General features: G+C 39.6%; 1 protein-coding gene across 1 annotated transcript in view; it reads left to right on the forward strand.

The window, feature by feature from the left end:
• The first annotated feature begins 215 nt into the window (after window positions 1-215).
• The window catches only part of LOC120324580 (spondin-1-like), a 64,255-nt gene continuing 40,631 nt past the window's right edge, over window positions 216-23,839 (forward strand). Inside the window, exons 1-2 of the mRNA XM_039387908.1 lie at window positions 216-779; window positions 7,452-7,558. Of these exons, the coding sequence (XP_039243842.1) occupies window positions 557-779; window positions 7,452-7,558 (330 nt within the window). The 5' untranslated portion in view covers window positions 216-556. The remainder of the gene's footprint in view (window positions 780-7,451; window positions 7,559-23,839) is intronic.

Raw genomic sequence — 23,839 nt, forward strand, 5'->3', positions numbered from 1 at the left:
TGGAGGGGTGTCGGGAAATTCTTTGAGCCTTGTTATCCCTACAGTAACTATAGACTTTGGCAGGAATGCGGGTGATTAATTTCAGGTCTGTGGGCTCAGCCCGGGCGGCAGCAGCTCCGCGCTGGGTGTCTGGGAGACAGCAGCGTCCCCTGCTCCGCTCTTCCACCAAACCCTGTGAATTCCCTCGGCTAAGTAAACACCACCGAGCTGCTAATCACACGCTCTGAAACAAAACAGCACTTCACTTCGGGATCTGGGCAAGATCAGACTTCCCTCCCCTCCTTTCCCCTCCCCTCCCTCGCTGCCCCCTCCCTGCTTTTCCCCTCCCTCTCCCCGGCAGCCGCCGAGCCGGTCCCTCCGATCCGACCTGGCAGGCTCACGCTGGGGGCCGCTGCCGGCTGGGGCTGCCCGAGACCGCGCTGCCCTCCCTGCCTTGTCCTGCCCTGCCCTGCCTTGTTCCTGCCCTGTCCTGTCTGTCCTGCCGCCTCCCGGCCCGGCGCCCACCCTGCCCCGCTCCCGGGCACCGCCGCCCCGGAGATAAAAAGTTGCTCCGAGGATGGGAGCGCATCTGCAGCCGCTGGCCCTGCGGCTCCTGGCGCTGACTTTCCCCTTGGTGGCGAAGGGTTTTTCCGACGAAACCTTGGAGAAAGCCGCGAAATCCGAGGGATATTGCAGTCGGATCCTGCGAGCCCAAGGCACCAGGAGGGAAGGGTACAATGAATTCAGCCTCAGGGTGGAGGGCGATCCAGAATTTTACAAGCCTGGAAACAGTTACCGGGGTAAGTTGGACATCCTCTACATCCCATGCTAACGACGATGGCCAGGATGAGTGGCTCTGAGACTGTAACGTGTCTCTGCCTGTCATCTCTGGATCCCTCTTGGCGTGTGTGTGTGTGACTGTGTGGGTTAAGACAGGGTAATATACTCCTACGCATTACTTTATTGGGGATGCTTTCATGACAAGTGAGAGGGAGTTGGATTTCAGTGTATCACTTTACTCCCAAACATTCCTCATTAAGAGGAATTTCCTTCCCTTTATGAACCCTCTCTACCGGCTCAGCACAAGATCACAAGTTGCCGTGATACAAACGGCACTCTTCCCCCGTTTACCTACTTCTGTGGGATTTCTTCCCATCCCTTCAAACGTAACACAGTGTACAGGAGAAGCTTTAGCATTGGGAAGGAAGAAGAAGAAACTCGGAGCTAATTGCTCTTGCCCTGAAATATGAATGTTAATATAATGAGTTAGCATATGGGCAAACAGTGATGCAGCATGCTGCCAACTTCCCACATTTTCCACTTGCGTTTATCCCACCCCCTTTTTCTTCTGGGTAAATGAACAGATGGTTCAAACAGGAAAGAGCCAGAGACAGTGCTAATGACCACTGTAAATAAGAGATGGAGGCATTCGTTCTTCCTTGAGCATGTCACATACAATCCTTGAAATGAAGTCCAAAGCACATTTCAGTGTATTTTTCTAATTAATAGGCAAAGGCAGGTTTTGGTCACTTTTTCTGCCTCGCTATATAATACCTTTGGAAATAAACCTTCTCGGAATGTACTGCTAACCTTGTATTTTAAAAGCACTTTAAAAAGAATTGGGACATTTTAAAGTTCCATGACTAGTGCACTTTGTAGGGATGACTTTGGAAAAAAAATTTTGGGAAATTATTCATAGTGTTTCTTCTGACCTTCATTAGGTTCAGGATAAACAGCAATGTTTTCTAATTGCACAAACATGGAAATCTTAGTATAGATAGGGAGAAAAAAGTGTGCACGTAACATAATCATTGTGTTTTCTCAGAGGTTGAAAAATACATCTGCAGCAGTGATTTACCTGTTTCGAACACTAGTCTGTAACTATGCATGATTTTACTTGATTTTTTTTCTCAAAAAATGTTTTATTTTAATGTGGTGTGAGGAAATGCACATGTCCCACAAGTTGGTTAGCTGTTCCAGACATTAGGATTAGTACCTTGAGTCTGAAAGATTTCATGTTGCATGTCAGTTTGATACATCTACTAAGCAGGATAAAGATGTGTCAAGTTCTTTGATAGTGACAAATGTGAATGTTCTTTAAAAGTTTTGGAATTCACTTCTGTAAAAGCATTACTGGGTATTTTCAGTCATCTACAAAGAAGTTTCTATTGCATGGAGATGTAGGAAGAAAGAAATTCCCAGATGAATTAGCAGAACTAATTTTTGGGAGATATTAGGTCTTGACATTAGGAACTCAATTAATAAAACCACATGAGGATATTATAGCTTCTTGGAAGTGAGAAAATTACAGCTAATAGAAAAAAGTTAAAATGTAGAACGAAATATGTGCCTACATTTCTGATACTTTAGGCTGAAGTATTCAGGTGGTATATTAGCCTGTGAAGATTGTGATTTAAGGACACTTCCTGAATGGTTGGAAGAACATAAGTAAATGTTACTGAAACATATACATTATCTATGGCAGTAGTTAAAACTAACAGCATGCAGAAAGTTTTAAGAGCTCATTTTCAAAGGAATTTCTGCAGGACAACTGGAATTTTATTACTGTTTTATACAAAGGGTAGAAAATCCAACTAATGATTCAAACAATTAGTTATTATGTCAGGTCTGCATTTTTTTTTCCAGCTGCAAATTACTATATATGCAGCATGGCAAAGGACTTGCACAACCTCCTTTGTCTTGGAGCCAAATATGCCTTATTTCCATGGCCCCTGCTTGATTTAATGCAGTCTTGATCCTTGGTACATTCCCTAGTGGGCTCTTGGAGTAAACTAGTATTTTCAAGGTGGATAACATAGGAATTAACTGTACATGCAAATGCTGTACTCCCCAAAGTGTGACAGTAGAGGGTCATCCATTTATCTTCATGATGGTCTCACTCATGGGTTGATGTGACACTTGTGTAAGACCCTCCAACTGCAGTGGCTGGAGGAAATATCTCAGCACTCTTGCAGTGTGGGAATCAGACCAGAGTTCACAGCTGCCATTTGTCTTTGGGGAAGTTTTTAGGGCTCTCCTGCAGGTATTCACCTTTAGATCAATCAGAACCTATTTGCCCCAAGGGGAAATCCTGGGTGTATCTGTGTGTATGGATCTGTGAAGCCTTGGTTTTCCACCTCTGGAACTGTGACAGAGAACAGTGGCCCTGAGTACTGAATAACCCCTCTGAGTGGGTATGCACCTCCCCTGGTCTGCAGACACTGGCAGCAGTAAATAAGGGCACATTCTCCTGTCTCAGATGATTAAAAGTGAGGTAGCAGCAGGGCTGAGGAGCCATCCTCCTTTCCTCCCTCACGTCTAACAAAGCAACAATGGCTATGGTCTTCGTGGTGTCTCACAGGGGAAGTGGCATAACTGATTTCTGACACCTTATTTGGGACTTCTGATGCTGTAGCCTGCAAGTGGCCTTATCTGCCTGGTCGTTCAGGCTGTGAGGTTGTTGTCTCTCCCCTTGAGAAGGCAGCCAAATGCATTTTGGTGGGCAGGTCTTCCTGTAGTCCCAGGTTTATGGGCACACCATCCTGGGGTCAAGGTCCTCTCCTACCTGCTGGTTAACTTTGACCTTGATGTAGATGATCTTGCTTCCACTAAAGGTTAAAGTTCCCATTGCACTCAAAGGCACAAGCAAGCCTTAAGTTTAGGTAGTGTTACAGGGTAATGATCCTTGAAAATACTCACTCCTAGCTTTATTGATTGTTGAGTTGGATTAATGATTGCATGAGGTTTCCATGAAAAGGTGAGGCAAGTTTAATCCCATTAAAATATAAAGACAGTATGTCCATTTCATGTGCTAACATGCAGTGGACATACTTTCCACTATAGTATCATGAAGTTTTGAAGAAAAAAGGGAGATTTGACCAGTTATAATCTGTAGACATACCTTCTGTATGGATGCTGTTTCTCTTTTTAATGGAATTTCCACTTGTAGGTCAGTTCACTTTCTCAGTCTTTGAGGAAAGGCTCTTTTAATGTGCTCTTTCAAAACTTCATTGCATTGGTTTGGGGGCTTCTCTTCTAAGGAATGTTGAGACTTTTTCTTTCCATTTCTTTCTGCCACTCAACAAGCAAATGCTTCTCTATGCTTTACAAATGAGCACTCATGCTGTAACTCTTTTAGCCATTCTCATCTTTCACAAAATATGGATAAAAGTAGATATTGAAAGTGTATTTGTTGGTACTTGTGCAATGTACGGCACAGGATGTGCAGTAGTGTAGGATGTGGGAAGTCAGATTTCCTGCCTGAAACCAAAGGAGCAATTGCTTTGATCACCCCACCTTTAACTTGGGACACTGGGGAAAGAGGAGCATGTCGAAGGTATGTGCCAAAGTGCAACTTGTAAGGTAATTAGATATTTGCTGGAGGGGATGGAAGCAGACAAAAGTAACTGCTGATATGTAATCTTCCCTTTAAAGTAAAATCCTTAACTTTGAGATTGCACTGATCTTAACTGATCTTTACAGGAAGTTCATATTGTTCAGTGAACGTTAATTAGCGTGAACACAGTGTGAGCAATACTCAGCTGTTGTTTAAAACGGTGGAGTTTAGCCCAAGAAGGAGAACTCTCAACTCTTTTGCAACAAAGAGCCGCTCTCTTGTGAAAACCAGATGTGGTCTGACAGCTTCCCACAGCTGCCTGTGCAGTGCGAGCCTCTGCTGTGCTGAGACACTGAGGCCAGAGCCAGTGACTACAGAACCATCCCCAGAACAAGGCTCTGCATTAGGAGTGCTTGGAATAAACCCCTGTGCTGTGATGTTCTCAGCACACTGCTAGTTCAGACTATTCACAGAAACCTTTTCAGCTCAGGTGCTAACCTGTGTTCTGGCCTAACTCCAGGGTGACCAAAGCACACATCCCTCTTGGTATCCTTGACCTGAGGTTGCACAGGCACTAAAATCCCATGAGTCCACTCTGCTCCTGCGGGTCTTTACCCTCCTGGCTCCTCACTTGTGTCTGTGTGTCCCCAGCACTGGCAGAAGCGCTCCCAGGCCTGCAGAGCGGCCGCTCGGGGACTGGACCCAACTGAACTCTCCAGTTGGGGTTGGCTTGTTTTACTGCTCAGCTGGATGTGTTCCTAGCCCAGCTGAGAGCACAGCTGCCTGGATGTGGCTGCTGTGTGAGCAGTGCAGGCTGGGGAGGGTGGGATCACTCATGTTGGAGGAAGCATGGATTTATTCTGTGTTTAAATGACTGCAACCACAGCCTGAGTATTGCTAACCCCAGGCATCCAAAAACTGTGAGTCAGGCTTTGGAATTACCTTCCTTTTTTTTTTTTTATTTCTCTTTTGATGCTTCTGTTGGATTTCAGATGTCCTCTGTTTTATAGATACATGTTTGTTTAGAATATTTAGAATTTTGAAAACTGTTTGGTTTGATCTGTAAATTTGTGAGGAAAATGATGAAAACAGTTGAGTCAGTTCACAGCTGGATTCTCTGTTTGCTTGCATACGTATTTAAGTATTTCTGGTGTCACTTTTTACTCATAGTGATTCAGACTTTTGAATTGCAAATGGTATGGGAAAATTTGTTGCACGTACAAGACTTTTATGGCAGTTAATTTCTAAGAATTAGTGTTCAAGCAAGAGTAATATATTTGCCCTCGTTGGGTTTAGCAGTGTGCTGTTCTCAGTTACTGCAACTGAGAGGCTGGCTGTGGGTTTTCATTTGGGTAGAGCTGCAGAAGTTTGCAAAATTAGACTAATCATACAAAATGAATTAACGAATTGGAGAAACATTTAGAAAAGTAAGCAGAAATTTTAATGGTGGAACGATCCTACTCAGTTTCTGTATATAAAATATGAAATTTTCTTTCTCCCTCGAAATTATAATGTTTAACCTCATAATAAAATTCCATGGAATGAAAACTGTGTTGAAAATCCTGAGAGCTGAGGGATTATGTCAATCACTACTCCGAATTTGTATTGGTGTTTTCAGGTCTACAGGTCTAAGCATGGCACTCTCAAAAGGTTAAAAATTGAAATGAGTGTCTCCAATCCTTTTTTCTCCACATATAGCCAGAAAAGTTGTGTATTTGTACAGCACATCATGATTTTTAGACCCAAATACAGCTGCATAATGCTAGAAATTTTCAAATAGCCTATTTTATATTTTTTCACTACTGAATTTCTAGATCAAAGCTCTCTCGCTGTGTTCCAAATGAACTCTGGGCGTATTTTGAAATACATATATTGTGAGGGCTACCTATCATTTTTAGCAAGGTGATTCATCCCCTCATGACCTATCTGTGTGAGAGGGAGTCTATTCTGGATAACCTTCAGTGAAGCAGCACTGGTGGTTTTGGTTTGCTCATGAAAACTGTGTGTGGTCTTCAGTTTTAATTGTGCCAGTCAGAGTTGGAGAGTGTGACAATAACGTACCACAAGCAATGCTGTATTCAATACACTTAAAGTAAAAGCTACTTAAAAGTATTCATAGTTCAATTTTCTGTCTCTTTTCATTCAAAAAGAATTTTCCCCTAGAACTTACCCCTGCTTCAGAAGAGGATTCTCATAAGTTGCTGAAAAGGGTTTGGCAGTTTCAGAAGTCCTGCCTCAAAGCTCTGCCTCATTATGTCTTTCTGAAAGTGTTCAAAAGAGCCTCAGCTGATGTAACTCAAGTGTTGCTGGGTGTTGCTTGGGTGCTGATGATGGCAAACAGAAAAATTGTACAAAGGTATCTTGCACTAGCAGAAAATGAGGGATTTAATCCTGATGCTGAGCATGATAAAATCAGATTAGTCAGCATGATGTTATCGGTTCTCTCCTGGTGGATCTAATGCTGCCTTCCTGGTCAGGACAAGTGAGTGAGGAGTGTGTTTGCTGATGTATGGGATGGTTTGGGAATCAGAGCTGGCAGCACGATCTTTAGAGGTCAGCTTTAGCCATGAGTTGAACTTTGTATCCTGTTTTGCCCTGAGGATAAAGCAAAAGGAAAGTTAAGATTTCCTATTTCCACCAGCTGGAGTGCTGTGCTGATTGTAGCTGAGCTGAAGTGGGCAATGTGGTCATCTCCCATTACAGTTAGAGAGACTTTCTGTGTACTAAAATCCCTGGATCCTTGTCTGTGCTCAGAGCAGGGCAAAAACTGAATGCAAATATTTAGGAAATGCTCCCTCACATTTAAAACAACAACAAAAAAAACCCCTAACATGTGTGTCCCCACCCCCAACCCAACAGTGAAATAACCCTCTGTAGATCTGAGCAGATTATCAATCTGCTTTAAAAAACAAAAGGGCTGGGGTTATTTCACATCATGCCAGTGTTTTTCAGTTTATGTGGAAACTTGGACTGAACATTTTGTGTTCTGGTTGGCTTGGCTCCGTGTTGTTAGTGAGCTAGCTTTGATTAATACCAGCTTAAAACACACACCTTTCAAGCTGTGAAATGATGTGCAAGTGGCTGATTTCACAATTAATATTATGTTTTCGTTATTTCTCTGTTCATTGTATCTCAGTGACACTTTCTGCTGCCACCCCTGCTTACTTTCGAGGGTTCACACTGATCGCCCTCAAGGAAGGAAAAGAAGGTGACAAAGAGGAAGACCATGCAGGAACTTTCCAGGTGAGAGAACTTTCCCTGACCTGCACCTCTTGGAGTCTTCCTTACCGTGTGCTTGGCTCAAAGGGAGGTTTTATATGCACAGCAGAATGCAGACTATGCTAAAGTAAATATTTGTGGATGTTGACATGAGAACAACATAGCATGTTTTATATTCCATGCAACCTGTTCAAGGGATCAAAGCTCTTGTATCTTGACTTCAGCTTGCCTTTCCACGTTCTTGCAGTTAAAAATGAGCATCAGTTATTTGAACTGGAGCTTAGGACACCTGAAATTGTTACGCAAAGTGAATATGAGAGTTGTTCTATTCACATTTTACTTTTTGTGTTTCTTTGCCTTGATATTTTTGTCCATTGAGGTGTAGACTCTGACTCTGAGAAGTGTTTGCCGCAGCTGTAATGACTGTTTTTATCAGTTATAAATTGGATTGTGCTGTTTTATTTGTGCTCGGTAGTACTTTACTTAATGAACACATTCAGTAGGATGAAACGTTTATCATTATTAAAAGGATTAAAATCCAGAGTGAGGATTCACAAAATGGTGTTTTCAGCTACTTCATGAAGGGAATTCTGGAAACTGAGAATATACATCATATTTATGAAAGAAGGTAGAAATTATGGAGATAGGTTTGATTCTCAGATGAGATATCGTTTGCTATTTGACTTTCCAAGCTTAGAAATATTGTTGAATGATATTGATTATAATTTACAATGATATTGATATTAATTTTAATAATGATTTCTAGATAGATTTCACTTGCTTCAGAGAAGCATTTCTAGATTTTCAAGGGAAATACTCAAAAGTTGTAATTTAGGTGACCTACAAGGAGACAGAAATAACTTAGCATGTCTTCCTGAAGCTTCTTTTGTATTTTATATATTTATATTTTTATATAAATATGGTGCACAAACTCAATAACTAATAGCCCTGTTTTCCTATTGAGTTTGCTTAGAGGCCTCTGTCCAGTTTTCACACATTTCATAAGAAAATCTAGAATAAACGAGAATTTATTTGGTGTTGGAATAATTCCATCTTCCTCAAAATGAAATAATTTCCTAATAATATTTGGGAGAAATCTGCTTAATATGAACTTCTTAATAAAGTTGGGTTTTTTTTTAAGAATAAGAGAGCATTGAAGGATCAGCTACTGTTTAGAAATAGAAATGGTGGTGCTTCATCTATTTTAAAAGAAACTTCTCACCATTAATTTTCTCATTTCAGTTGTTAATGTCTCTATGGCTAATGGGGAAAAAAATTGGCCCGAATTTTGCCTTTATGTCGAATTTGCAGTGAGACACTCACTAAGCTTTGCTGAAGTACAGAGGAATTTTAAAGTTATCAGAGTGGGAAGCAAATGGAAATTCTACATAGATTGAAAAAAAAAAAAGCCCCATGGATCTCAGTTGAGGGAAGGTTGTTTAATTAGCTTTGTTGTATGGATTGCAATCTGAACTTGGTGTTCTAATTTTGCAGGTGGGAGTTTCAAAGTTTATGCATAACTAAATTTGTATATCTGTGGCACAAATAGTCCTTGCTGTGCTCATCCCACGTTAGCACAATTAACTGAAGTTTATTCAGGTGGTGTCTGCTTGTTCTGCCTTTGTGGATACAAACGTAAGATTCTTATTTAAATATCCAAAGAATGCTTGCAGTCATAAATACTTCTGTCCTTTGTATCATGGCTAGGTGCTAGTAATTAGAAGAAAAAGATATTTAGTTCAAGGGCTTGCACTGTATTTCTGTTATAAAGTGAAAATCCTAAGGATGGCTAGACAGCTGTGCAAAGTAAGGAAAAAACTGTGTGCACAGTAACTTGCATGCCACTTGCAGTTATGTTTTTCCTGGGCTCAGATGGAGCATATGTTACTCAAGGAGTTACCTAAGTGGAACAGAATGCAGTGGGTCCCTTCCAACTGGGCATATTCTGTGATTCTGTGAAAACTCCTCAATAGTGACAAGAGGCTAAATGCTGCTTCTGGACTACAGATATAAGCCTCTGCCTCCATGAGGAGAAATATATGCTGTTAAAATTGATGCCTAAAGAAAATTCAGGGAGAAAAAAAAAATCTCTGAGGCAATTTAGTTTTGGAGGTGAGATAAGGAAAGGGTTTTAATTTGTGCCTAGGCATAAGGTTACAAGACTTGTGCATACCCCTGTGTACAGATGGTACAGTTTATAATACTGCTTGTCCAATCCCAGGTTTTGTCCACCCACTAACTCTTGCCCTAGGCCACCCTCGACCCATCCCTGGGGAATTGAGTTGAGGGTCTTTTCGGGACCCTTTCTTCATCAATCATCCTCTTCTTCACGGTCACTCAGAGTTTGACTGTACTCTGCGGTTTAGGCTAAGATACAAGTGTTCTCCAAACAAAATAGGCCTACCTTGACAAGAGACTAAACATTTCTGCTGGAATTCAGGGGGTAGAATTGATATGGGGAGCATGGAATGGGGTAATAGGGTTGGGGAATGTGTGTAGCTGCTATGCTAAGGGTAAGGGAATAAAGGCTGCTCCTTCTAAATCTATTTGTACTATATCACTACTTATAAAGCCTATAAAAATCAGAAAAATCAAAAAACTAGATGGACCTTAAGGCATCAAATAATAGCCAAAACTAAGCGCTTTACGAAGCAAGTGCTTCATTCACATTAGAAAATTTTGCGGCATAACCAAGATAGAAAGAAATGAAAGTTGACCAAATAAGACATATGCTTTCCCTCCATGACTTACTTAGAGACTGTAAAACGCCTGATTTTTCAAGCCTGTGAGTGCCACTTCCAAGTTATGAAGTATGATTTACGAAGTCTTTCGTGGAGAGGACCTGAATCCACAGTATGTCCTGAGGGCAAGATCCCACCGGAGCTGCGGCTTCTGTTTTGCACAGCTATTGAGTGTTAAACTGGTCGGGGGTCTAGCGCCTCAAAGTACTGTAGAGGAGCGTGTGATAGAGCAGCAAGGTGTTAAATAAAGACTAACACCTGAGGTTTTGGCACAGACACGGCAGGCTTAGGCTGGGAAAACATTGTTTACAGGGGTCACAGCCGAGCTGCAGCAGGTTGTGCTGCAGCCCATTGCGAAGGCTGGACCTGCAGGGGCTCTGCTCTGCCTTTTACAACCTCCTCGTGGCTCATTTGCTCTTGGATGACTCTGCAAGTCAGCAGGTATGGTTAATCTTCATTAATCATCAAGCTGCAGGGTCTTGATCCTATAAATACCACAGTTGTTAAAATTCTGGGTGGGACAGGTTTCTGTATCGTTTTTGGTTAACTCAATACTTGCCATCAAGTAGAGACATTTAGAGAAGTGTAGCTTGGACTCCACCATTCTAAATTTATTTTCCTCTGAGACAATTGAGGCTTTAAAATCTGATTTTACTCATATTTGTTTATTTAATGCAGCCAAACTTCTTTTTCCGTGTCCTTGTAGTACACACAGGGCACAATTCAGCTTTAAAATAAATCACATTGTCTCTCACAAACACTCAAACATACGTTAAATAGCTAAATTAAATATGGCTGGGGAATTCAAGATGCCAAATTCAGTCACAGAAGTTTGGGGATGTAATGAAACAGCTCTTGTGCCAGTGGTAATTGTACAACTCAGGGGTGCTGTGAGGCACTCTGAAAGCTTTGGGTATTGTGTCCCATTGGCCTCTTTACACAAGCCATTCCCAACTGTTGTCATGCAGATAGCTGATCCTTCTCTTTCCTAATGTTTAGCAACAGTCTGCAAATTGTTTCAAAGGGGAATTATACTCAAGGGCAACAATCAGGCACTGATTGACTATACAACACTATCTATACAAGGCCTTTTAATCAACATCTCTATGCAATGTAATAGATTCAGTCTGATAAATAATGTAGAATAATAGAGATTTAGTGCTGAACCTCATCTCATCTATCTTCCTTGTTCTCTGAGGAAGGATAAATATTCCAGGAAAATTCTTAGTGGATGTTTTGTGAATCTCTTCTGAAGTGTTCAACAACAACAACAAATTCATCTCTTCAAGTGGCCTGTTTAAACCCTTCAATAAATTATATTTTATAGAAAATTTAAGGACAACGTTGTAGAGCCCTTACTAGCATCTAAACTGAGTCTTTACTAACAGTGGTTAAATTGCTCTCTTATGAGATTGTCTTCCTAAACTTAGAACTTCCTTGATATCTTATGAAGCAGGTATTCTGACGTTTCCTTTAGTCTCCCTCCAATTCCACACACTCTGTCTTTTCCTTATTAATATTTCTACATTTTCATCGTAGGGCATCTTCTTTCAATTGTGCTGTTTCTGCAGTTAAGCTGAGATTTCAGTCTTATGTTCCTTGGAATTGTACACAGTAGTCAGTCTGGACCCTCAGCATAAAATCGTATGGAATTTGGATACAGTGATCCTTTGGAGTGCCATTGTCTTTATGCAGAATCCTGTAAGTGTATGCAACTTGCCTTTATTGCAGGAGCATCTGAGTATTGTGCAGGAGGTGCCTGATAAAAGTCCTAAACCCTTTCCTGTAGGTATTGCTGCCTTTGTCCCGATTCCTTATTTTCCGTCTTTACGTTTTATTCCTATTAAGGGTAGAGTTTCATTCAGTTTATCAAGGGAGTTCTGAACTACAATTCTGTCCCTCAAAATGCTGTTAATTCTCCCAAAAATTGGTGCTTTGTGAACATGTTTGATGATTAAACACTCAATGACATATTTTGTGAAAACGTGACCTGCTTTTCTCGTGTACAGCAGTAAACTGAGTCATGAAGACTCAAAATTAGACATCTTTTTGTCTTGCCTTGGCATAATCACTTGTTAGATCCTTATGCCATGCAAACTATGTTTGTGACAGTTTAGTGTTGAATGCCTTCATCATAGTATTGCTCCTGGAGGTGTCCCTTTGACTTTTTTTAGCTCTAGAATGAATCAAATTCTTAGTTTAGGTGACTGAATTTAACGACCCACTGGTGCAAAACCAGTGTAAGAACCTAAGCAGGTGCAGCAGTTGAAAGGGTGAAGGTTTCATTAGAAGTGTGGCTTTTATAAAGGCTTGAGATGTGTGCTAAAGAAGAAAATATATGAGGAAAATTAGAGTAACAGTGAGCTAAGTAAGGCAAGTGGTCCTTTATCGGAACTCCTCCTTCTCAAGGTTTACCCTGAAACAATAGCCCAAACATTGCTTTTGTTTTTGAACACGAGCTGACTATGACCCGTTCGTTTGATATTGTTTAGTTGACTGATGTGCTTAGCAAGGCATTGAGATTAAAAGGCATTTCTACAACCTCTTAGGAAAGCAGTCCCTCAAATGCTGTGTTTCAGCATTTTATAGGAATCTTACATCTTCTTAAGCAGTTGAGACAGTGCATTTTGAAAGATGCAGTCTCAAAGGGCTTTTACCCATGTCAAATGATTTATTTCTTGTATTTATAAGCAAAGTTTTTTTATAGTTTTTAAAAGAATTAATTACTGCAATTATTTATTAAGCTTTTTATATTAAAAATGAAGATATACCTATGAAATATTGAAGTTGCATTTGACCTGTATGTTTGGTTTTTTAACCTTGTATCCCGATATAAACTCATCAGGTTACTTAGTAAATAGCTTATTCTGAGGTGCATCAAGTGATGTAGTTTTGTTTAACAGGTGTTCAGAACTTAGAATTATTTTGCTCCTGTTTGCATTCTCTACGTTCCCTTTCCCAGCATCTCATCACTGAAACAGACTCTGTCATCTTACTGCATGAAAGCATATGGAAGTAATGATCCAAAGCTATAATTACAGGAGTATGTTAAATATGAAAGAATCAGAACATGCCAGGTATATAATTTGGAGACTGAGCAGGTGGACATGAATTCTGAGTCTATAAAATTTAAGTCTCCTGTTCTTTTTTATTTGAAAGAATAATCCTGAATATTCTTTCTATAAGAATCATTGCAAATATTATTCTAGGCATAAAAAAATATATATTTTATAATAGTAAGTCAAGCTCTAGTTCACTTTTCCTGCAGAGTGGAATTTATTGACCTTGGTGAAAATTTTCACACATCCTTTTAGAACTCCAAATTCCCTATCGTGATGTTCAGGGATTAAATATGAGATTTAAAAACAAACAAACAAAACCAAACAAAAAAACAAACGAACCCCAAAATGTCTTTGCTGCTGCCAGTTCTAGCTTTGACTGGAAAATGTGAACCCTTTGTATGAGATTAAATAGACATATCTCTGATACACTGGAGAAACCTCAACCTGAACCATTTATTGGCAAGGCTTCAGTTAAAAAATGGTCTCAGGGGATAGTTATGCCTTGCTTCAGACAGTAAAAGATAATTTAAGAGAGTGATGAGCACCAGGAACTTGCAAAACAGAAAGAGCTCTGATAGTCATTATTTACCACTAATGAGACTGTAGAAAAAGCAAACTAGATTCCAGACAGGTAGGTTTTTTTGTGTTTTTTTTTTTTCATTCTTCCTTTATAATTATTTTTCTGGTTTCAACTTGTGTTGTGAATAAGGAAAAAAAATTACATAGTAACATTTTCCAGTTTTTTGCATGTATCAAACTTGGTTCGTTACACCTTGGGAACTCCCTTAATTGGTTGCATATATAGCTGCTGTGTCTTTTAGAATTAATGATCCAAACCATGAAATTTCACTGCCAGAATCAGAAAATATAGAAAAATTCTGAATACTATTCTGTTATTATTTTATTACAGTGGAATTTTGAACTACTGGATAACACGTGTACAAAGAGGAAACAGATATTAAATTATAATTCCTTGCAATGTAACTTAGTTCACTACTGAACGAAAAAGGGTTTCGGTTCCTTAGCCTGGGCTCACCCTTCCGTTATCAACTTGCTTATCTCAACTGTGCCTGTTTTCATGGAGCTTCCTGGTTTATCATGTATTAGGGAAGGAGCCAAGAGGCTTTCTGTGAAAGCCCCCTGAGAAATATGTGGCTCAGACTCTCCCACCGTGGATGCTGGGGGGGGGGGATGCGAGTCAGCAGGTACGAGGCAGGGGAAGACCAGATGTAAGGAAGACAGGCTGTGATTGCTCAGAGAAGGCTATGCAGTCTCCACCTCTTGGAGGTTTCGAAGATTTGCCTGGATACAATTGTTTGTACTTCTAGTAATGTATTTTGATCACTGAATTTATGACCAGATGCCAGCACACGCACAGTCGCTAGCACAGGCAGGGGCCAGTGCAGTTATACTCAGTCTGTAGTGTGAGACATCTACAAATATTCCTGTGTGGGGGCATTTGAATCAAACTGAACGAGTTCATAACCACTGATTTCATACTGAAAAACTTGCCTATATGTACCTTTGTGCTAAAGATTCATACCCTTAGGGCTCAAAGCAGAGACCTCATTCCTCCAGCCCCTCTTTGATATAGGGAATACTCACACTGATGGAAGACTAATTGTGTAACACTAAATCCCTCTCAGCCACCTTAATTTTAAGTATGCTGGAGTGCCTTTTCTAAAGGTTTTCTTGCTGTGTTATTACCATCACTTTTAAAACTTCTTTTATTTTTTTTTTTTTAATTTTAGTTATTTTGGCTTTAGTTTCTGTTCTGACATATTTTTTTCTTTGACCTTTCCCTGACTCTCTGCTTGGGTATGGAAAAGATCATCTAGCTTATGGCCATATAATAATTAGTCCTGGTTTTTTTGTTTAATCTAATCTTATTTATTTTCTTTATTTTTTTACATTTGTTGGGGAAATGCTTTTTCTTGAGAATGACTTCAAATGATGATTGCATCACAGTAAGAGCTTATGTTTTTTGGAAAGGGTTATGCCTAAACAAATATTTAATTTGTTGATGATTCAAGTTCTGTTTTCAGAAGACACAGCCAAAACACAAACCAAAGAAACCCTCTAAAAACCCTAAAACCAAAACCAGGAAATATGTCTCTTGAGATAGCTCAGCTAAAACTCCAGACACCTTTTCAGATCCAAGGCTTATCAGAGTCAGGTTATCTCAAGTGTAACTTCTGCCCTGCCTTGGAGACTGCCAATGCATGCAGAGCCAAACTACGTCATGGTAAAATATCAGAATTGCCTAATTAAATCTCCTGTTAAACAACATTATCTTTTACTTTATTCTGTTTCTTGGATTAAACTGCAAGACTTCCTGGTTCTAAGAAGCCTCCAAAGACACTCATTAGAGAATTTTGTCCTGGAATTTGGCACTGACACTTAACAAACAAATCCTCAAGAGAGGAAATTCCACTGGAAACACTGTCCCTTTCTGCCTTGGAGACTCCAATCTGCTCAACAGACACATCAATGTTCCCAGTCCCATTCTGGCCTTTTGAGGCTTAGGACCACTTGATGCTTTACGAGGGTTCTCTTTTCATGTCTTGCTTCCAGTCTTGAAGCCAGTTTTGCATTTGCAATTGTTTCATTCAGAGCCAAAGTCTGGATCTTGGAACCGCAGATCCTGTTAACTCTGTATTGTCAATCAGTAAAAGCTGCGTGTTCTTCCCCAGGCAGTGTTTAGCAGGACACATCTATCTCAGTGACTCTGAAGGGATTTATTTCAAATATCCCTTTTTTCCAGCCCAGGTAATCTGCCTAACTCATTGTTATTCCACTCTCAGATAGTCTTTCTTCAGATGTTGACACCTAGGCTGTGAAATTTTGGGAAAGATATTTAACCCCTCTGGCAACAGTTGGATGCTTTACAGTTACCTTATGGCAGCTGTCATGGGTTATAACTCTACCTGTATATAGGCTCCAGGTTCATTTGAACATCTATTCAGCATCTCTTTCTTCATTCATAATGTTGTCATCAGACTTTCCTTCCAGGATTTCCCTTTAGGTAACCTGTTATTTACCAGCCTTCATCTAAGGCACTCTTCAATGACTCTCTAGATTCTTTGTATCTCTGCTGAAAAAGATCAGCACTCTTATCTCATTCACTCCTATCACTGTTCTTTAATGCTCCAGAATTACCTCTGATGTGGTTATTTGCCATTCTGCAACATCAGGAAGCCTTCAGCGTGTCAGTTCCAATCAGTGGGACTTCAGAACAAGTGTTCGTTCTTTGCACTTCCACTTTACATCAGGTTAGAAAGTGTTTATCAGGTATTCCCTGCTGATCTGGACTTCAGCTATCACTGCCTGTAATCCCTTCTGTGATGACTATGGATCTGGACATCCATAGTACCCCCATCATGACGCAGGGGTGTAAAAGGAATAGCTTTTCTGGAATATGTGTTTATTCCTACACATCTCTCCAAATGGGAACTGTCAGCTACCAGCCTACAATGACTAGGCTACAGACATATGGAATTATGTCTGTACTTGAGAGTCTTTTCTCATAATCTGTTTTTTTTTTTTTTTTCCCATGAAGTGATTTGGGGTGGTGGGGGAAGAGGTGAGAAGGGTGAGTGAAGGTGATGATAAAGGTTGAGGCTCAACTTGATAATTTCTCCAGATTATATGGACATTTCTACTATAAGGAAATCCTGTTGTCAGTCCTCCAAACTTTTAAATGTAGACAGATGCCAGCAGAAAGTCTCCCAATTAAATTTAAATGGTGGTCTTTCTTTTTTTTTTTTTTATCTCTTTTTCCCTCCACTGTGTTAAGAGAGGTTCTGGTGGCTTAGAACAGCTTTTTTAAATTCAGGAGTTCACCTACCTGACTTGTTCATGAATGGCTGCTGTAGAAAAAAAATCCTTCCTCCAGACTTTATAGTCAAGTGAGGCAAGTCAGTTCTCACTGCAACTCATTACTGAATTAATTGCTGCTAGACTAAATACTCTGCTTGCTATGCTGTTGTCTTGAGAACTACTTTCTGGTTTCAGAAGGTGGTTTTGTGTTATCAAAGTGACAATATATTTATCTTCTGTTATCCTAGACTGCATGTGTACCCTTCTCAGGCCTACCCTGTCAGTCCTCCTCCCTCACAACTGTTCCCTTTCTAATGATGGTAGGGACCTCTCAGTGTTTGCCAAGGGATAGTGTTTCAGCTTCCATTTCTGCTGAACAGTTGTAATTGATTATTCTCTTTGCTGTGATGGCTCTTTCTCATGACCTAATAACCCAGGATCATTAGTCATCTGATCACAGTGTATTTGTTTTACCTCAGAATGATACAAGACCTGTTCAGGAAATGACCATATCTTTTGATTCTGTTGCATTCAACGTTTGTCTTTTGGTGCTTCATCCTAATGTACCTCCACAGTCATTCCACTTCATGCAGTGATGAGTGGAAATCCATAATGATGTCCTCAGAATGGTGAGCAAGGACTCATACAACTGAAAAATATAATCCAAATCACATCAGTTGTTTTGTGTCAATGCTGTTCTAAAGACTTTGCAGACATGTTTCTGATCAGGATGCTTTGTTTTTCTTTGGTCTGTTTTCTCTGAAAACTGCAAGTTAAGGCTGGGATGTAGCTTTAAGAAGTCTTCTTTCCCTGACCAGGTTGAGACTCTTTGGAAGTTCCAGACCAAAAAGCCACATAATATTGCTTTTTCTTTTATATTCTTTTATATTACTCTCACAGTCTCATCCAGTATGATGCTGGATTGCTTCAGTGTAAAGTTAACCTTGTTCATCCCTGGTTTGGGAGGTCTGGGATTGTAAGGATATCTGCAGCTGAAAGTACTTATACAGAAGGATCTCTTCAGACATATGGAACAAATTCAGTCATCAAAGTTTCTCCTGGTCTGTCATCCCACACCCTGATTTTTTTCAATCACTTGCTGTCCACCTCAGCCTAAAGATCACGTGAATGGTGCATCCTTCCATTAGTGTAAAGCCCTGATAGAGAGGTTTGCAGTGCTTAGTTACTACACAACTATAATTTTTCAAAGGCCTCCTGAGGCACTGCCACAGTGACCAGTGAGATTTGTATTCAGTTGTGTCTGTTCTTCTGTGATCTACTCTGCACTGGAGCAACCTCACCTTGTGTGCAGTTTTGGTCACCACAATATAAGAAAGATATTAAGCTCTTAGAGAGCGTCCAGAGGGCACCAAAAAGATGGTGAAGGGCCTTGAGGGGAAACCTCAAGTGACAGGACCCAAGGGAATGGCCTGAAGTTGTGCCAGGGGAGGTTTATGTTGGATATTAGAAAAGGATTCTTCACCCAGAGGGTGGTTGGTTATTGGAACAGGCTCCCCAGGGAAGTGGTCACAGCATCAAGTCTGACAGAGTTCAAGAAGCATTTGGATGATACTCTCAGGCACAGGGTGTGATTCTTGAGGATGTCCTGTGCAGGGCTAAGACTCAGGCTCCATAATCCTTGTAGATCCCTTTCAACTCAGCATATTCTCTGAGTTCTTGACCTTTCTGTTAACCACTTGCACTGATCTCAGCCTCTCCCCTGCATCTTGGTCTGCGTGGATTTCCTGACTATGGTAATTGCTACTATAAGAACAATGTTTTTATGGATTGTTTCTCATCTGCTGAATTTTCTCTGACAGAACTGCCCTGGTACCTATGCAGGATTACCACTTTAATCAGCAAAGCCAGATCTGACTTTCACTTCAAGCAGGAGATAAGATTGTCTCTGCCTCTCACTCCTTCTCTGACTTTCTCCTCTTCTTCTGTGACCTTCTTCAATACAAGGAGTGCTCTTTCCTTCTACATTGGCTCAGCCAGGTTCTTTCCTCAGCCTCTCATTTTTGTGTGTCTCGAACAGGGGAACACCAGAGAACAGCTGTAAGTAGATATGATCTTACCACAGACCACTTCTGAGTCAGATTGTTTCTCAAGCCATGGTGTGGATGTTCCCATTCGGGATAGCATCAGGACAGCTATTTATAGGACTGACTTACAGGAACTTCTCTTACTAATCAAGCACTAGAAATTCAAGAATATATCTAGAAATAATATATCACTTGTTGCTATAGTTATGTAGTTTTGTTTTGTGAAGTGATTCTTGACTCCTACTCCAAGTAGTTGTGCTTCTGGAAGGACCTGTTATTGGGAATCACCCGTGGTGGAAATCAGCATATGAACAGTCATTGAAAGGGGACAGAGAAGTTCCTTGTGAGTAATTATGTTCCTCAAAGATGGATTGCATTTTTAACTATTTATCTCAAATCATCCCCCTTCTGCTCTCTTTTGTTTCTGTTTTGAGTTGCTGTGAGAAAAACTGAAAATCATGTTTTTCAGCTTTACTTTTCTCATGGCTGTATAAGGGGCAGGATCTGAATGTACCCTGCACATACTGCAAAAGCAGAACTTTCTGGCTTAGGTGCTTTTGGTTTCAATTGATACAGACAAGGGAAAATCTAATGAATACTGACATAGGCAAGACATGTCAAGAAACCATTATTACTGGTAGTCTGTTGAACTCTCGATGGAAAAGAATTCCCAAGCAATGTTTGCTGGACAATATTTTGTATTTTTTTATGCATAGTTACTTTTGAGTGTTAAAACAGCGTTGAAATTAATTTTCACGTGAAAATAAACCAAGAATAATGAAGAAACTCCCAATCCAGTTGCACAAAAGCTAACGTTTGGCTCCTGAGAATTCTTTTCACAGTACTCAGTAATTAGAAAGGGAAATTCCCTGCTGGTATAGAGCTACCATTTTGTTCCCCTTTCCCTGCATTGTTGCTGAGGGTAGGGTTATTATGCAATCTCTGGCAAGCTCATCCTACCAGACTACTTACTAATTTGTAGGCTGTAGGTGTAAATTGAAAAGCCTTCATCCTGCTTCTGTTTACTTCACGGATTGAACTGGGCTCCAATTATTCTCTTCTATGTGAACTGAGGCACTGTTGTTGCTCTTGCCTCTTTTTTTTCTCCTTGTGGGTGGGCACAGTTCATTTGAACCTGCTTTTCTTTTCAAAAGAAACATTTGAAAGAATGAGTGTGTAAGAAGTAGCTTTAGTACTTACTGTTCTATAACTTTAATGATTGTATATCTCAATACAGTCAGTACTGGAGTAGAGGTTTCTTAGGGCATTGCCAGTATTTATTCATTATTTGTCAACCACACATCAGGGTTTTGTTCTCTTGGAGCTCATTTAATATTTTTTCTTTTTTCGATTGTGTGAGTAAAACTGACTCTGCCTGTATGGGAAGCTTAATTATACTTGATGTTGCTCAGTTTAGCCTGCTTATCAAACTTATTTTAGCTAACCTACTGCTTTTTAAAGATGAAGAAAGGGGAGAGGGGACATAAAGTAGCAAACAAATAATGATAATGGAGAAATACTTTACACTGCAATCTCTCTCGAGCGATAGGTTGCTTTCATAGGAAAATTAATTACCTATTTTATACCACTGAGTGAAGAATGCTTTCTGGAATCTTTAGGGAGGTATTTTAAATGGTTGCTAAGGCAGGAGTTTGCCTCTTATTGCTGTCCTTTTACTCTGGCCCTTCTTTACATGATAGTGGGAATCCCAGATGTAGGAGTACAGCAAAAACCTCCAGTTAGTAAATCACCCCCCCCACTAATCCTTCCTGTTAAGAAAATCTGTCCACACATTGTGATGAATCCCAGATTAAGATAATAATAAATGTTTTCTTTATTGGCTGCTTGCACAGGACCAGTGGGTTTTTTGAGTGTGCAAAGTTTCTTGACCTCCTTTAGATTCTTTCAGTAACCTAGTTTTATTGTCCATAAAGGTTATACAAAGTGCTTGTATGAATTAAATTGGGTTATGATATATTTAGACACTGGGATTATATAATAGCATTAGTTTAGATACTGCATGTTCCAAACAATAATTTGGAACTTTTTCTTAGACACTGTGTGAGATTTCCCTAAAGGATGAAAAAAGCCTGTATGCCACCTTCTCAAAACTCCCTGTATATTCATCTGTTTTTTTTCTTTTAGTTCATCTGATGCTCCTTTGATTACTTTACTTGCAAGATGTATTAAGCCCACATTATAAATAACCAACTTTGTATGTGGTGCAGATGTTATGCAACTGCCAGCTTTCACAGGAAGAACATTGTGTACATCACAATGTGTTCTTAGGTTTCTAAACCCATTTGCCCTCTTAACTGCTGACTGTGAGAGAGACTTGGAATTTCTTCTTGGGAGGAACAAACCTGAGACAACCTATGTGAATGCTGGTCCTGGACCATTTCTGTTCATATTTTTACATCTATGCTTGTGATGTACACTAAAAACTTAGTTATGCCAGAGCCAAATAAGGAAAACTTACATAAATGTGCAAAGGAACATTACAAGATTAAAAACATGATAAAAATATAAAGGCAAGATCAAATGCTGAACTCATTGCTGTTAAGATATTTGATTCTTGATATGTACCTCTTGAATTTTGAGAAATCATGACTAAACTTTTCTCCAGTTAAATTTACTGAATCTTGTCCTGATGATTTTCTGTTGTCAGTGTTCCACATTTGCACTTACATTTATGGATATAATACAGCTTTCAAATGTGCTTTTACATTGTCTTTCTGATGAAGACTTCAAAGTTTTTGCATACGTTAAATTCCATAAACATTTTTTTCTAGAATGTGAATTTATCATATCCACTTTGCAGAAGAGTAAACGTTGAAGGACCTTGCTCAAGATCACATAGCACACCCGAGCCACTACTAAACTTCAGGGGTTCTGCTCTTCACATACAGTGTTTGCCTCCCAAGCCAGGAATGTTTAAATAGTCATCTGTCTTCTTGCATGCAAATGCTGCCCGTGCATAAAATAATAAATGTTTGTAAAATGTATAACATTCCAACCACGAGTGTAAAATATAGCATAGAGATTTTAAAATATGGGAACACAGTCTAATTCTACCTATATGGTGGGAACCCTAAAAAGCATTCCAGTAATAATAGCTGTTGTGCTGGTGTGTATCAAGGAGATAAGCAAATCTTTCCTACTAAAGGATTAAAGTGACAAAACCCCTCCAAATACTCTCTTAGCACTCTAGGCTTAGTCACTTAAACAAGTAAATGTGTTTGGACTCATACTATGTTTTAGTTCTTCCTATTGCTGGCACAGAATCAGAAACAGCAACTGGATGGTGTAATTCCTACTGTGCTCTGTATAATATGGAAGTGTTGTGTATTTTTTTTTTTTAAAGTGAAAATAGGTAATAACCATCTCATCTATTAAATATGATTTCTGGTCTTTAATTTTGATACTTCTCTGATTACATACTTCATATTCTGGAGATTAGCTGCCATTTATCAAGTGTTGGTATCTCCTGCAAATTAGTTTTTCCTTTCTATGTAGTTGAATTTCTGACCATCAGAAGCTGTTTTTCCCTTTTTTGAACCAGTTTTTTTTCAATCCTTCTTTGCTAAAGTTGTTTTGCAGTTGCATACCTTACAGAATTGTTTTCTCTGGTGCCTGTGCAAAATTTGTACAATTACTCTTCAAAAGATAAAAAAAGCACAGAAAAATAACAGATCCAGAATGCTGGCTTTGAGCTTTATGCATCTCTTCATTGAAATTTATTGACAATAATTCAGAATAATATTGAAATTCTCGAATGTCTCTGAACAAACACTGGTGTGACTGATTATCCATAACTACTGAAATAGATTTCCTATATCAACAAAATTCAGTTTTAGGAGTGAGGGATGGCATGAAACTCGTTATGAGTATGAGCTGACCTGAAGGGCAATATTTAGTTTCTGCAATGAAAATATGACTTATTTCTGGTGCTTCCATGCTCATGTTCTGCAAATGCTTAGATAGACAGGTTAGACTACTTATGTCACTTAAGCTGAAATTTTCAGATAAATTCTTCCACAGTTATATCCTTCAGATTCTCACATGGGGAATCAGGAAGAAAGGGACAGCTGTTTTTATTCCTACATACCAACACTTCATCGGTTTGAGGAGGTGGTATTGTCTGGACTCAGATTTGGTGCTGCACTTTAGAAGTGTTTCAGAGAGAAGTACAATGAAAAAAATGAGTCATGTGACTGAAAAAAGCTGGTTTTTTCAAGATTGGAAAGACTACCTGTAGCAGATTAGGTGTGGTAAAAAAAGACAAGGAAGTGCAAAGACGCATTTTGTAATATATGTGAAAAATGAGAAACAGAAATTCATTGACTGTGCACTTCATAAAGTCACAGAACAGTGTAGGTTGGAAGGGACCTCAAAAGATCAACTGGTCCAACAGTTCATGGGAAAGGGAGCCTGGATTAGATTATCTAGAACCTTGTCTAACCAATTCTTGAAAGTCTTCAGCTATGGTTTTTACCACATTCCTATGGAGGTTGTTCAATGATTGTTCTCATTTTAAAGAATTTTTTTTCATAGAATCATAGAATATGCTGAGTTGGAAGGTACCTCCCAAAGAAAATGTACTTACCACCCTCTTGCTCTATGATTGCATATATTGAG

The sequence above is a fragment of the Pipra filicauda genome, unplaced genomic scaffold (assembly GCF_003945595.2).
Source record: "Pipra filicauda isolate LSUMZ 115617 unplaced genomic scaffold, ASM394559v2 scaffold59_size3379749_pilon, whole genome shotgun sequence".
Classification (NCBI taxonomy): Eukaryota; Metazoa; Chordata; class Aves; order Passeriformes; family Pipridae; genus Pipra; species Pipra filicauda.